Source organism: Camelina sativa, chromosome 8, assembly GCF_000633955.1.
Source record: "Camelina sativa cultivar DH55 chromosome 8, Cs, whole genome shotgun sequence".
Taxonomy (NCBI): Eukaryota; Viridiplantae; Streptophyta; class Magnoliopsida; order Brassicales; family Brassicaceae; genus Camelina; species Camelina sativa.
In genome coordinates this window covers 18,866,529-18,882,016 of record NC_025692.1, presented here as the reverse complement: position 1 = coordinate 18,882,016, position 15,488 = coordinate 18,866,529, and the positions used below count along the sequence as shown (strand labels likewise).

General features: G+C 40.4%; 4 protein-coding genes across 7 annotated transcripts in view; 2 read left to right on the top strand and 2 right to left on the bottom strand.

The window, feature by feature from the left end:
- Nucleotides 3,129-3,941, top strand: LOC109125960 (uncharacterized mitochondrial protein AtMg00810-like). Its single transcript, XM_019228780.1, has one exon. It carries the CDS (start codon nucleotides 3,129-3,131, stop codon nucleotides 3,939-3,941), a length of 813 nt encoding a protein of 270 aa, XP_019084325.1.
- On the bottom strand, nucleotides 3,950-12,812 carry LOC104707494 (probable WRKY transcription factor 19). Its single transcript, XM_019228540.1, is given in 17 exon segments — nucleotides 3,950-4,365; nucleotides 5,395-5,508; nucleotides 5,836-5,886; nucleotides 5,991-6,063; nucleotides 6,170-6,327; nucleotides 6,401-6,463; nucleotides 6,590-6,680; nucleotides 6,836-7,914; nucleotides 8,000-8,296; nucleotides 8,390-9,461; nucleotides 9,597-10,298; nucleotides 10,393-10,557; nucleotides 10,648-11,222; nucleotides 11,334-11,487; nucleotides 11,595-11,717; nucleotides 11,835-12,050; nucleotides 12,204-12,812. Coding segments are annotated over 16 exon segments (5,100 nt in total). The 5' UTR covers nucleotides 12,023-12,050; nucleotides 12,204-12,812; the 3' UTR covers nucleotides 3,950-4,170.
- On the top strand, nucleotides 12,250-13,908 carry LOC104707496 (disease resistance protein LAZ5-like). The gene is made up of 2 exons (XM_019228779.1): nucleotides 12,250-12,674; nucleotides 12,825-13,908. The coding sequence occupies exons 1-2, from the start codon at nucleotides 12,250-12,252 to the stop codon at nucleotides 13,906-13,908; spliced, it is 1,509 nt and encodes a 502-aa protein (XP_019084324.1).
- LOC104707497 (mitogen-activated protein kinase kinase 2-like) overlaps nucleotides 13,853-15,488 on the bottom strand; it is a 7,011-nt gene continuing 5,375 nt past the window's right edge. For 2 of the 4 annotated variants that reach the window (XM_010423864.1, XM_010423863.1), the window contains exons 4-7: nucleotides 15,360-15,488; nucleotides 14,991-15,197; nucleotides 14,406-14,902; nucleotides 13,853-14,255 (exon numbers count right to left, since the gene is read on the bottom strand). In XM_010423864.1, the coding sequence (XP_010422166.1) occupies nucleotides 13,991-14,255; nucleotides 14,406-14,902; nucleotides 14,991-15,197; nucleotides 15,360-15,488 (1,098 nt within the window). In that variant the 3' untranslated portion in view covers nucleotides 13,853-13,990. Of the gene's footprint in view, nucleotides 14,256-14,405; nucleotides 14,903-14,990; nucleotides 15,198-15,359 lie in introns of those variants that run through there. The other 2 variants (XM_010423862.2, XM_010423860.2) reach the window with 2 other exon arrangements.

Here is a 15,488-nt window from a genome sequence, read left to right as displayed (position 1 = left end):
TGCTCAAATTTACCCTATAGCTACTCTCTCAAATTAAGAGATCAATTGTAGTACTTAGGGATCGTATCCACAAGGACTCTAGATCACACAATAGATTTAATAATCTTTTAATTATGCTAAACAGAAATATTAATTTAAAAGCAATGCAAAAACAGAATTCAAAAGTGTTGTAAATTCAGGAATTAAAAACGCTAGGCCTAGGGAATTTCTCAGGAATTTATGAAATATTAAATCAATCAAGAAATTATGATTCAAGCAATTAAGATCAGATCTAGAACTCTAAACTCTTTTGTAAAATAAATCAGTTCTCACTGCAAATATTATCTAAATTTAAAACCAGAAAATCCAAATCTCTTTGCAAAATTCTAGGTAATAAATTAGCTTTAAAAACAAGTTTAGATTGTTCAAAAAATCACTAAATCAAATCTCTTTGCATAAAGTAATTTTGCTCATCAAAAGGTTTTATCAGGAAAATCAATTATATTCTCATATCAATTTATTTTCCTAGGTATTAATTCTAGGTTATCAATCAAGAATTAATATGAAGAACAACCTAAGATAAAGATCTAGAAAGATAAAGAATCCTAAAAATAACAGATCTAATAAATCATAAAAAACCCTATGAAAAGCCTTTAACCTAACAAGAGATCTACTCAGACATAACTGCAAGAACACAAATCATGAATAAAATAGATAGCATTAAGAGATAAAAAGAAGTAGAAAAGGAGTTCTGAATCTTCTCTGGAAGGAGTCTTGATTCTTCTCTCCAAAATCTCTCTAAATTTCTCAGGGATTTCTCTCTCAAAAGGTTGCAGGAAAAATAAAGGTTAGGTCTAAACAATGACTATAAAAATCCTATATATATTCCTAAAACACGTCCAGGGACTAATGATGCAAATATGGAAACTTTGGGGCAGTTTTGTAAATTTTCAAAACTTGTGAGAAAACTTCCGATTCTTCTTGTGGCTCTGCATCGATCGACACCATCACTTGCATCGACCGATGCAAGTCTCTGAACTTGTCTCCCAACTTCATAGCTTAGCCCCAATGCTTGATTAAGCTCCAAATCTTCCTATTTAGCTATGTTAAGCTCTCATCCATGCTAAATCCTATAAAGACTCAAAAGACTCTAAAAATACCAAAAAGACTCTACAAATAAGACTTATATCATGGCTAAAAACACCTAAAAACCATGATATATCAGTTAGTTAGGCGGACTCACATGAGTAATCTTAGACTCACATGAGTAATCTTAGATTACTCATGATGCTACCTTTTGTTTTTGTAGGTATTCCTTTTAGGTAAACCCCTAGCTGCCGCGGTGATCATAGGCTGCCCAGTTGGGGAAACACATTCGTTTACCTTTTGATTCTGTTATTTCTTCTGTTTCTGAACCTTTTGAAATAATTCATTCTGATGTCTGGACCTCACCGGTTTCCAGCATCACGGGTTTCAAAAGTTATGTTATTTACATTGATCAATTTACTCATTTTCTTTGGGTTTTTCCTTTACGTAAAAAATCTGATGTCTTCTCTACATTTTTACAATTCATGGCTTATGTCTCTAATCAATTTGGCCGCAGCATAAAAGCATTGCAATGCGACAATGGTGGTGAATATCAAAACAACACTTTCCTCTCCCATCTCCCACAACATGGCATCGTTCCTCGCTTATCTTGCCCTCATACTTCCCAACAAAATGGCAAAGCAGAGCGTACGCTCCGAACACTTAACAATTGAGTTCGTTCTCTGCTTTTCCAAGCGTCCATGCCACCTTCCTATTGGGTAGAAGCCCTCATGACGGCTACTCACCTCTTCAATATCCTCCCCTCATCCTCCATCAACAATGACACACCTTATACCAAGCTTTTTCGCAAGCCCACCGCCTACACTCACCTTCGAGTCTTCGGTTGCTTATGCTATCCCAATCTCCTTCCCATCACATCACACAAATTAGCTCCTCGTTCCACCGCATGTGTCTTCCTTGGATATCCTACCAATCACAAAGGATACCGATGTCTTGATCTTCAAACTCGCAAGGTAATAATTTCCCGTCATGTTACCTTTGCTGAGTCTATTTTTCCTTTCTCCCAAATAACACAAACTCCTCCCTCCGTCACCCCCACAAATGTGCCTATCTCACCATCGCCTCTCCTTCGTCCCCTCTATACACCGCCAGTCAAAAACACAGCACCTCCGCAGCCACCCACTCCGACGGAACCGGTACCTCCGCCGGCTCCGCCAGTTGCTGCTCGACCTCCACCTGCGACGTCGCACCCTATGGTGACACGTAGTAAACGAGGCATCTCCAAGCCAAGACAACCCCTTTCTCTTCATACCACCGTTCTTTCTCCCCTACCTTCATCTCACCTAAAAGCTCTAGAGGATCCTAACTGGAATCCAGCCATGCATGAGGAATATAACGCTCAAATTAAAAAGAGGGCGTGGGATCTAGTACCACGGCCTAAAAACACTAATATTGTGCGTTCTATGTGGCTTTTTACGCATAAGTTTGGTGCAGATGGCAATCTTTCCATGTACAAGGCCCGCTTAGTCGCAAATGGGAAATCACAGGAAGTCGGTGTGGACTGCGATAAGACATTCAGTCCGGTCGTGAAGCCAGCTACTATCCGCCTGGTTCTTGATCTATCTCTCTCGCGGCAGTGGCCGGTACACCAACTTGATGTCAAAAATGCCTTCCTCAATGGCAATCTTGATGAAACGGTCTATATGCATCAGCCACCGGGCTTCCGCGATTCCGACAAACCTGACCACGTCTGTCTACTACGACGCTCCCTCTACTCTCAAACAAGCTCCGCGCGCATGGAATCACCGGTTCGCAGAGTATGCTCGTCGGATCGGTTTTAAACAAAGCAAAGGCGACCAATCACTATTTGTGTACAACCACGCCGACAGCATGGCCTATCTCCTTCTTTATGTAGATGACATTGGTCTCACCGCATCTTCAACGGAGCTGCTCAACCGCATTGTCTCCTTGCTTAGCAACGAATTCGAAATGACAGATCTTGGAGAGCTCCATTATTTTCTAGGCATCGCCATCACGCGAAACGCATCTGTCTCTTCCTCAACCAACGAAACTACGCAGCTGATATACTCCATCGTGCCAACATGACTCATTGTAACCCCTGCACCACACCGGCCGACACACGCACTAAACTCGCTGTCGGGGCTGGTCCGCCCGTTGCTAATCCGACCCTTTACCGAAGTCTTGCTGGTGCTCTTCAATATTTGACATTTACAAGACCGGACATCTCCTTCGCAGTTCAACAAGTCTGCTTGTTTATGCATGATCCTCGTGACATTCATTACAAGGCTCTCAAACGGATACTAAGGTACGTTAAAGGTACACTCGATTTTGGTTTGCAGCTATACCCAACTAAGACTTCCGGACTAGTAGCATATACGGACGCCAACTGGGCAGGTTGTCCTTCCACACGACGCTCAACCTCTGGTTATTGCATCTTCCACGGTGACAACCTCATTTCATGGTCCGCAAAGCGTCAACACACTGTCTCATGGTCCAGTGCAGAAGCCGAGTACAGAGGCGTCGCCAATGTTGTGGCAGAAACAACCTGGCTCCGGAACATTCTTCTTGAACTACATTGTCCCTTGACAACAGCCACCTTAGTCTACTGTGACAACGTCAGCGCGGTGTACCTCTCTACTAACCTTGTTCAACATCAACGCACTAAGCATGTCGAGATCGATTTGCACTTCGTTCGTGAATGTATTGCTCTTGGTACCGTACAAGTCCTCCATGTCCCATCGTCGCACCAGTACGCGGACATCTTTACAAAAGGCCTTCCAACACCATTGTTCACCGCTTTTCGTACAGTCTCGGCGTCATACCGACCAACGCTTCAACTGCGGGGGAGTGATAGACAAGGGAATATGAAATATTCTGTTTCCATATTTGTATAGATATTACTTGCACGTCATTCATACACTCTTGTATATATTGATGACACAATGTAATGAGAAAGGGGAATCGAGTCTTGCTTTGTAACAAACACCTCCTCATACTATTAGGACATCAATGTTAGAATATACAGTTTTTGACTCTAATATACTCATGAAAACAAAAACAAAAGGTTCACCTATAGACGGCAACCTGCAAAAATTAGCCTCATCGACGGAGAACCGGAGATGCTTATCCCAAGCCCGATCCAGAGCTCGAGGATGGTAAGGGCCTTCTCACATATGGATGGTTCAACAGCTCAGCTGCAGTTGGCCGCTCTTCCGGTTTCACTTTGAGACACTTGAGTATGAAATGTCGAGCGTCTAACGATAGAGTATCAGGTATTTCTGGAAGCGTACCCGTTGCAATCTTATACGCGGCATAAACCTGCGTGTTTGAACAACTAATAAGATAATAATAAGATAAATGTCCAAATTCCCACTATGTCAACATATATCTACTAACTGAAGGTGCAAAACAAAGTCACTTGTTGAGACTGAACCAAATGCTTTGTCCATGTTTTTTTTAATAGAAGTACAAATTTACAAAATGTTCGTATATATTTTCAGTTGGTGATTTTTATGGGATTCCCTACTTATATGAAGAACGTTTGAAAATCTTGAAAGACTTACAGGTTCATAATCGGAATAGGGAACCTGACCAGTCAACATTTCAAGCACAGTGCACCCGAGGCTCCATATATCAGCTGGACTTCCGTAGCCATCACTATGCGTCGGGTTAAGAACCTGATGAAATTATTATGTTATTTAGAAACAATTGTACAAGTAAGCCTAACGTACAATGAAAGTGAAATACATATACATGTCATTTACGTATAATTACTACTTACATTACGGTTATAAACTCAAATAAATAACATTTAAAACTAGTTCCAGATTAGTCAAAGACCTGAAGGAATCATAACTGGGGGTTATTGAGCTTATCAAGCCTACATCAGTATTTATGAGGGAACATATTTGAGTAACTGTATTCAACATTTCTTTNATGGTAAGGGCCTTCTCACATATGGATGGTTCAACAGCTCAGCTGCAGTTGGCCGCTCTTCCGGTTTCACTTTGAGACACTTGAGTATGAAATGTCGAGCGTCTAACGATAGAGTATCAGGTATTTCTGGAAGCGTACCCGTTGCAATCTTATACGCGGCATAAACCTGCGTGTTTGAACAACTAATAAGATAATAATAAGATAAATGTCCAAATTCCCACTATGTCAACATATATCTACTAACTGAAGGTGCAAAACAAAGTCACTTGTTGAGACTGAACCAAATGCTTTGTCCATGTTTTTTTTAATAGAAGTACAAATTTACAAAATGTTCGTATATATTTTCAGTTGGTGATTTTTATGGGATTCCCTACTTATATGAAGAACGTTTGAAAATCTTGAAAGACTTACAGGTTCATAATCGGAATAGGGAACCTGACCAGTCAACATTTCAAGCACAGTGCACCCGAGGCTCCATATATCAGCTGGACTTCCGTAGCCATCACTATGCGTCGGGTTAAGAACCTGATGAAATTATTATGTTATTTAGAAACAATTGTACAAGTAAGCCTAACGTACAATGAAAGTGAAATACATATACATGTCATTTACGTATAATTACTACTTACATTACGGTTATAAACTCAAATAAATAACATTTAAAACTAGTTCCAGATTAGTCAAAGACCTGAAGGAATCATAACTGGGGGTTATTGAGCTTATCAAGCCTACATCAGTATTTATGAGGGAACATATTTGAGTAACTGTATTCAACATTTCTTTTATGATATGTATGTCTTTCCTTGTATTTACAATTAAAACAGTGGGAAGGATCTTAAAATATATAATTACCTCTGGAGCCATCCACAATGGAGTTCCCCTGTGGGACTTAATGTCGATTACCTAAATAACAAAATGTCACAGGTACTAAGTAAGGGGAATAAGCGATGTACCAGGTTATTACTTCAGAGCAAATACGACTAAACATTGATTAATGGAAAAAGAACCTTAGCCAATCCAAAATCTGCAAGTTTAACTGCTCCATTAGCGTCCACCAATACATTTGCACATTTGATGTCCCTTTGTATCATCAATTAGAAATGTAAGCGACCGAGAAAATACAGGAAATCAAAGGCTTGGTAAAGACATGGACGAAAGCTATCAAAACAGAGGTTACTAGTCTAACCTGTGTATAACACCTCTATCGTGGAGATATTTCAAACCATCAAGAATCTGTCTTGTGTACAAGGAAACTACAGAGTCTTTAAGCTGGTATCTTTGGTAGAGTTTTTGAAAGGATCCTTGGGTTACTAGTTCAAGAAAGATGTAAAAATTCGACTCGTCCTGCAAACAGCAAAATGCGTTTATGTTTTATGAGTCAGCTGCAACTGAAAAACAGGAAAGCCAGAAATCATACCTTAGCTGTGCCACGATATCGCACTATATTCTGATGCTGAAGCTGACTAAGTAGTGCAATCCCCTATTTATAAAATAGAAAATGTGGTAAAAGTAAGGAGGATTAGCAAACTGTTTCTAACAGATCAAGGACACAATATTACATATATTAAAATAAGATGCCGGTAGCAGGACACCAAGTATATCTCACCCCCTCGAGTTGTTGAATGCATTCTTGTGTCCGACTTCCCTGATCAAGTAGCGATAGCGAAACTTCCTTGACAGCAAAGATGTCCCCATCTCTACATTTAACATAAACATCCATCAAAAAGCATCTTGGTCAGCATCACCCAAAGACACAAGGAAAACTCGCTTTGTTAGTATAACTTTGCGCAGCATTTGTGAATTAAGTATCTGACTTTAAGTTTATCAAACATTAGCAACAAGTAAGACTTACCCTGAAATGCCTTCATACACGGAGCCCAATGATCCTTGTCCCAGAAGTTGACCTTTCTGCCAAGAGGTGATGATAGATCCTTCGGAGGCGTAAACAGACGACGTGTTGGATACTGTCATTGAGGAGTCACCCTTGTTTGTAGTGAATGAGCATCCCTCTGTATCCCTCAACTGGATAAACATAGCTTCCGTTTCTTCCGCTTCCACTTTCTCTTCCATGGCTTTCTCTTCATCACTTGGAGCGAAATGCGTAAGGAAATCCCAAGATGATCCTCGAAGAATGGGAGGTCGTTTCATTGCTATAGGGGGATTAAGTACTGGTGGTCTAACCCCCTTAATGCCACGCCTATTCTCTCTCGGACCACCAACAACTACTTCCTCATCTGCCGGAGTACCTAAATTATCCATCTTATTCGACTCGGGAGGCATCAACTCTGTAAAACTGGCATTGGGATTGGTAACAATTGGGAATTTTAAGAGGTTCCTGGAGTCTAAGAATCTCAGCTCTTCAAGAGCAGTCAGATATGATATGGAGGAGGGTAGCTCTTTAATGGCTGTCCTGCTTACATCCAAAAACCTTAAGCATTTCATCCTTCTCGACAAGTCTGGAAACCGCTCCAGGCTTGTGCAGCCTGACAGATTTAGAGTTTCAAGATGCTTTAATTTGCAGATGCTTGTTGGAAGTTTCTTTAGATGTCTGCTGTTTTCCAGGTCCAGTTTTTCAAGCAATACCAGGTTCTTAATGGATGACGGAATTTCTTTTATCATAGTTCCACCCATGTACAGTTCTCTCACATTTGGTGAAATCTCCGGGAAATTCTCTAGCTTTATGCAGCCAGAAAGATTAAGAACCTTGAGAGATTCTAAACGAAGCATAGATGGAACACTCTCCAGCTTCTAGCAGTCTTTAAGATTTAGAAAAACAAGCTTCGTGAGATAAGAGATGGACTGGCTAATGCTCAACAAGCTGTTGCAGCCTTCAAGATCAAGTAGCTCAAGATTTGGCGCACTTGAAAGTCTTGGGATTTTAGTTAACTCGTAGGAGTAGCTAAGTGTCATTCTTTTAAGCTTTTCCAGACTCTGCAAAAGAGAGAAAAAAATCATCAACACTTAATGGGTTACTATATTTTTGACTAAATTGGTAGTACAAAATCTTGAATCTTGCCTTTTTTCCTTTCCAAAGTTTCTTTGTACAACTACTTGACAAGTTAAGCTCTACAAGGTTCTCTGGATTAAAACTCTTCGGCAAGGAGCTTAAAGGATAATGTTCCCAATGGAGAAGCCTTAGCTTGCTTGGCAAATATTCAAGACCTTGAGGAAAATATACTCCATGCTTCTCTTCCACTTTGGAGCAATACAATTTCAACAGTCGAAGGTTACACATCTTCTCGAACACATTGGGAGTTGCATCAAATGTAAGATTCAACATGTCTAGGAAAATGCCCTCAATAGCTGATGTGCCCTGAAAACAAAGAGAACAAAAATTCAGCCATAATTTAGCCCGAATATACTTACAAGACTACATAATAGAGGGACTAAGATGACTTTGACTTACAGTGTCATTTATGAATACATCCCTGATATCTTCCACATTCCACAACCTGCTGCGGTCTCCTGGCCTGTCAGCTGATTCTTGGCGAACAATTTCTCGACCAGTTGCCTGGATAAAACCGAGCATGTCCACCAAGTTATGTTGTGATATTGTTAACAGTGATTTGTCAACAAGGCCTTTAAATCCGACATGTGCGGAGAAACCACAGCCATCCAACAACATTGCGACATTGTCTTTATCCATCCTATTAAAGAAACATGCAATGTCCAAAAATATACTCATTTCGTTGTCATCAAGCCCACAACAGCTTCTTTCATATATACCTGGAATGTGAATGGGAGATATATTCTGAACTTCTTGTGAATATCTATTCCATTCTACATCAATACTGCTCAAGAACTGAAGAACCTGCGGATTTCCATTCGAAAATTTGACCAGCTCAAGTGACATTGTCTTGTAAACCTCAGGTAACAAAACAAACTGAGATATCTCATGATTGAGAAGTAGTAGAGAGTTAGGAATATCTAATGGCTTGACCTCATAGACATGATCGATTTTACATAGTACGAAAACACGTCTATTTCTGGAGGTCATAATAAGTCTGCTTCCTGGACCAAAATAGTTAAGCTTCCCAAGAAAGGTTTCAACATCTTTGTAATCATTCACATCATCGAGAATAACAAAGACCCTTTTACGCTGAAGCCGATTCCTCAAGAAACTTGTTTTAATGTCGGATATTCGAATAATATGAGGTTCAATCTCTAAAACTTTAGACAAAAAATCCTCTCTCACAGCATCGTGACCTTTTACTTCAACTTGTTTGTGAAGGTCCTTAAGGAAGACACAAGTCTCATATTGGACAGAGATTCTACGAAAGATCTCTTCAGCAATGGTTGTTTTTCCTATACCAACCGCACCCCATATACCTATGCTGCGAACATCTAGAGACTCAATGCACATAAGTGACAAAATCTCCTCTACCTGCATATCCCTCCCAACCATGTTCACCTTATCACCATAACATAACACCTTTAAAGTATCTCTTACAATCTCATCTATAAGATTAGATTCAGACCTGCGAGATTTTAAGAATAAAGTAGACAAGACAAACATCAGAGGAAAGAGAAGATAGTATATTAAAGTTCTATAGCCTTATTTTGCCAAATAAAAATTCATGCAATTCTACATTTAGAACCCAGGGACCACGTACTTATCTGTCAATGTGTAGCCAGGCATCTGAGTTATTTCCTTCAACGCAGCCTGCCACCTTTTTGGCTCGTCTTGAAAAAAAAATATGTCATAATTCTTGCTGTTACAGACAAAATCATTTGGTGATAGTCTGTAAAAGATCGGATATATCATTAGATTATCTGTATGTTGGCGTTCAAGAATGTGTAAGAGGTTCGAAGGGACATATGTGCTTGTTAATAGTATGATCAAAACCCAACATTGTGGAATTGCATCCCCTTCATTAAGTTCTTCATAGACAGAAATCCCTCTCCGGCAGAGGGAAGCACGAAGATGGCTAATGAAATCATCGTTGCTTATATCTCCTCTTCCGTATCTGATTACGACATCATAGTGTTTAGAGGCGGAAAATGTAACAGAAGTGCTTGGAGGCCCAAAGAAATCACTTGTATCAGTTAATGCTTCATCTACAAACAAGCTCTGAGACCTTGGGAAGCCAACGCTTAAGTCAGCGTCTTGCAGATTCTTCGAGGACGTTGGTGGAAAACTTACAAAGTTCGCACTATTCTCTGCGATGACACTACCATGGCTTCTTGATTTAGCTGCTGGAAGGTCATGGTTATGTTTTCCTTCATATGTTGTCACTACAACTTTTGGATCTGTTGCTGCTCTCTCTACATGTTTCCTCATTCCACATCCCACTTTCGTGCACTTGAAATAACTCCTACAGACCAAAAAGAGAATATTAACAAGAATTTTTGGAGACACAAAGCTATATTGCTCGACGAGTTCCACCATTCAAAGAGTGTAATAGCAACCTCGGATAAGGGCTCCCTTTGACAACTTTCTGTCCATATTTGCGCCACCTAAATCCATCATCTATAAGATCAACTTCACTCAACGTTCGGACAGTAAATACAGGCTCTATCACGGTTCTATGTGAAGTAGCAGCAGCTGGTTCGCAATCCTCAACTTGTTTAATTCTGCACATTCGATGATCTATCCACTCAAAAAACCAAAAAGCCCAAAAAAAGAAATGGATTATTAATCATCAACAAAGTTTATAACTTTACCTTCTCTTGGTTTCAGGCTCATCTTCAGCAGTATCTCCACTATTGACTTCTTTACTGTCACTTGCTGCTTCCTGTTGCTTGTTGGAGCTGAACTGTGATGCTGCCAATCCAGAACTCCTGCGATTGTTATGTATCGAACCCCCACTTAGAGTTGTGGTGCTACCTTTTTTTGCATGCTTAGGAGGTTCGTGATTGTGAACACCTTTGTAGAGGATTTCTGTTACTTGACCATCAACAGATCTCTCAACCTTCTTCTTGACAAGGCATCCTGGATGTGTGCACTTGTAATAGCTTCGAGGAAACATTTCGCCTTTAGCACTCTTTTGCCCATACTTCCGCCAGTAATAGCCATCATCAACTCGATTTAGAGGCTCGATGCTAGTTATACCTGAGGTACTACTGTGAGCTAGTACTGAAGAATCTGGAGCTGGGGTAAGGATCTGAGGTTGACCGGATGGAAATGATTGAAACGCTGAGGAAGGAGGATACTCGCTTTGAGGTTGCATATTGACATGGGCTTGAATTCCTTGAACTGCTTGAGCTACAACTTGCTGATATGTCATTCCATATGTTCCCTGCAAATTGTTACATTCGGGTTAAATCAAGTGAAAACAAATCCGAGCACACATGTGTGGAACATGACGAAATAGGTATCGGGTTTACTACATTAGTATACACATACATACCTCGAACTTGTCAAGAAACTCAACAGGAGTCTCATCCTTGGGCGGAAGAGTTATTTGGTACCACCTAGGCAAGAAGATATTAAACCCCAAAAGCAAGTCGTCATGGTCCTTGAACAAATCTTTTACTCTTGCTATGATGCCATTGGTGTCATCTCTAGGAAACAACAATGAAACACACAAACAAAAATAACATTTCCTACTGTGAGAATAAATAAAAAGACCAAATAAAAATGGAAGAGAGAAGAAGAAGAGAGCATTTACCGGCTCTGATCATCATAGTCCTTCATGACTTCAAGGAAAGTGTCATATCTCTCTTTATCGTCTTGAAACGTATCCTTGACAGATTCAAGATAGGCTAAAGCACCTGTTGTTAGCCTTCCAATACTGCATCACAAAATATTAAAAAATAAAAAAAACATAAATTTATCTCCAAAACAAACCCAGCGCATGAAAATTCAAATCAGCCTGCAAATTCACGACCCAATCATCACCGGAACTAACCAAGGGGATGATACGGTGGACACCGACGGCGATTGGGAAACCATCAAACCGGTGGAGATCTTCCGCTTGAATCTCGCGTCAACATCACTACTCGAACTACTATTATTCCCTTCACCGGAACTTCCAACTCTCGGATAATAATCACTAGCTGCGTCGGCCGCTCCGGTAGACTCTTCCTTCTCCGACATCGATCCCCAAATTTATCAAAAAAAAAAACTGGAGAAGAGAATATTTAAAAATTTACCGTTAACCCACAGATCTATTTGTGACTTCTATTTTTTTCTTTTATTCCTCAAAAAAAAAAAAAAAAAAAAAAAAAANAATTGTTTTTATCAGAGAAGAAGCCACAAAGCCCCTTTGTTTGCTCACCGTTGACTTGAACTGGAAATATTGCATCAGAGCTTTTTGTTCTCCAATGGAACCATCATCTCCTCCTTCTTCTTCCTCTTCGGCAGAGTTCGATGTGTTTCTTAGTTTCAGAGGCTTCGACACGCGCAGCAACTTCACCGGCCATCTCCAAAAAGCGCTTCGCTTAAGAGGAATCGACTCCTTCATCGACGACAGGCTCCGTCGAGGAGACAATCTCACCGCGCTTTTCGATCGAATCGAGAGATCCAAGATCGCGATCATCGTCTTCTCCGCGAATTACGCTAACTCCGCGTGGTGCCTCCGTGAGCTAGTGAAGATCCTCGATTGCAGAAACAGAAACCAGCAGCTTGTTGTACCGATCTTCTACAAAGTTGACAAATCCGACGTCGAGAAGCAGAAGAAGAGTTTCGCTGTGCCGTTCAAGTTGCCGGAATTGACTTTTCCCGGTGTTACGCCTGAAGAGATCTCGTCGTAGAAAGCTGCTCTTGCCTCAGCATCTAACATTTCCGGTTATGTTGTCAAGGAGATTAGGTTAACTTTTATCACTCTGTTTCCTCTGCCTTTTATTTTCTTAGAGATGTTTTTTTGAAGTTTATTGTAATTGTGGTTTTATGTTGTTAGCACGTCTGAGGCTAAACTTGTGGATGAGATTGCTGTTGACACATTCAAGAAGCTGAATGATTTGGCTCCGAGTGGGAACGAAGGTCTCGTTGGGGTAGAGTCTCGTCTAAAGAATCTTGAAAAGCTGTTATCATGGGAGGATTTGGATTCTGTTCATATCATAGGCATTGTTGGAATGGTTGGGATTGGTAAAACGACTCTTGCTGATTGTTTGTATGGACGTATGCGTGGTCACTTCGACGGTAGCTGCTCTCTTACGAACATCCGAGAAAATTCAGGTCGAAGCGGGTTAGAATCTTTGCTGCAGAAACTGTTTTCCACTGTGTTAAATGATAGGGATCTTGAGATTGGAGCTCCTGGAAATGCACATGAGAGGTTTGAGCGCCGGCTTAAGAGCAAGAGGCTGCTTATCGTGCTTGATGATGTGAATGACGAAAAGCAGATCAGGTATCTTATGGGGCACTGCAAATGGTATCAAGGAGGAAGTAGAATTATCATTACTACTAGAGACTGTAAACTGGTGGAGACGATCAAAGGCCGGAAATATGTGCTCCCGAAATTGAATGATAGAGAAGCCTTGAAGCTCTTTAGCTTGAATGCGTTTAATGACTCTTGTCCTTCGAAAGGGTTTGAGTGTTTGACAAATATGGTTCTAGATTACGCTAAAGGTCACCCTTTGGCTCTTAAGGTAGTAGGATCTGATCTTTGCGAGAGGGATAATTTGTATTGGGAAGCTAAATTGGATAGACTGAAAAGTAGATCACATGGAGATATTTATGAAGTTTTGGAAACAAGCTATGAGGAGCTGAGCGTTGAGCAGAAGAACATATTTCTGGATATTGCATGTTTCTTTAGATCAGAAAATGTGGATTACGTGAAAAGCCTTCTCAGCAGTCATGGTGTGGATGTGTCTGGCGTGATTAAGGATCTTGTTGACAAATGTTTGATTACTCTTTCTGGTAATCGCATTGAGATGCATGACATGTTGCAGACGATGGGGAAAGAGATTAGTTTAAAAGCAGAAACAATAGGAATAAGAGAACCCTCTTACACTGAAGCCTACTCCTCAAGAAACATGTGTTAATGTCGGAATTCCGCATCAGAGATGGTTCGACCTCTAAGAGTTTAGACAAAAATTTCTCTCTAACTGTAACCTGCCCATTTTCTTATACTTGTTCATGAATGTCCTTCAGGAAGACGCAAGACTTGTAGTGGACAGAGATTCGGCGAAAGACTTTTTCAGCAATGGTCGTCTTTCCCATACCAGCTGTACCCCATATACCTATTTTGCGAACATCTGTGGACTCGATGCATAGTAGCGACAGGATCTCATCAAGTTGTGCATCAATCCCAATCATTTTGTCCTTATCACTGGAACATAGCTCCTTCAAAGCATCTCTAACAATCTCACCTATAAGTTCGGACTCAGATCTGCACCATTTCATAGATAATCAACATCAAGAAAGGAAAAATTAAAAATGATCATACTGAAGTTAGTTATAATACTAAAATGAGTGTAGACTAGAAAAGACTTTTAAACATAAACAAAAGAACATAAAAACACTACTCCAGCTTACGTACTCTTTTGTCAATATGTAGTCAGGCGCTTCCTTTAAAACATCACATATTGACCACATTCGCTTGTTTTGGAGGGAATATCTCTCAAGATTCGTCTTGTTACCGATTGAAGATTGTGATAGTCTGTACCACATCTGAGAAACGCCTCGTTCCTTTCTATTCAAAAATATTGAGTATTTAGAAGAGACATCACCGCTTCTTATGAATTCGATCATAACTCTATATTCTGGAACTACATCAAATTTGTCAAAGACTGAAATCTCTTTCTGGCAGAGGGAAGCATGAAGATGGCTAATGAAACTGCTGCTTACGTCCTTTTCATTGTATGAGATGAAGACATCACACTCAGACTCACGTGATGTGTCTGGAGGCAAAACGTTACTTTTATCAGAGGACTCACTTACGGAATCTCGTGGATTATGCTCAAAGATCTGTTTATCCACCTCGGTGAATCTAGTTACGTTTTCATAAGCGTCAAGCTTCAGTTTGTCAATAAGTTCCTGAAAATACACGCCGACAACAATGCTTATGTCGATAAAATTCCGAGACTGCAAAACTAAAACATAGGCAATTAGGGGAATTACGGACCTTTTGTTTAAAGGTCAACTCATTGGAGTTTAGTGTAGTGACCCCATCGAATGAAACTTCTTCTAATTCGTAAAAGTCATTGAAGAGAAAAAAGGCTCCCTGAGCTTGCACTTTGTATGCATAATACTTTTTCCCGTCCTCATGGCAACTCATTGCGTGGGATACAATCGTGTCCAATGTTTTCTTGGACACCAATGCTCCTAATATCTGAAAACGTATCCCAACAAAATAGAAGAGGTCGTCAAGGAACACTAAAAAGACTTGCACACTTCCATGCCAGGCTACATATCTATTATGGTTGAATTAGGCTATTCCATCGGCACTTTAGAAAAAGCCAAAAAATAAAGTCATTGTGTTTATAGGTTTTACCCGGTGGAAGGCGTCCGGATTCATCGCAATACAACGGCGAAGCTCTTGGACAGTATGGATCCCTTCTTCCGCCAAACGCGATGCTTCAACCCCATATTTGGGGATTCCCTCCAGCCTCCAAACCTCATC

Bases quoted from the DNA above. Each gene is read 5' to 3' on its own strand.
- LOC109125960 (XM_019228780.1), top strand. From the start codon at position 3,129: ATGACTCATTGTAACCCCTGCACCACACCGGCCGACACACGCACTAAA.
- LOC104707496 (XM_019228779.1), top strand. From the start codon at position 12,250: ATGGAACCATCATCTCCTCCTTCTTCTTCCTCTTCGGCAGAGTTCGAT. The intron at 12,675-12,824 runs GTAGAAAGCTGC...TTATGTTGTTAG, and splicing joins ACGCCTGAAGAGATCTCGTC to CACGTCTGAGGCTAAACTTG.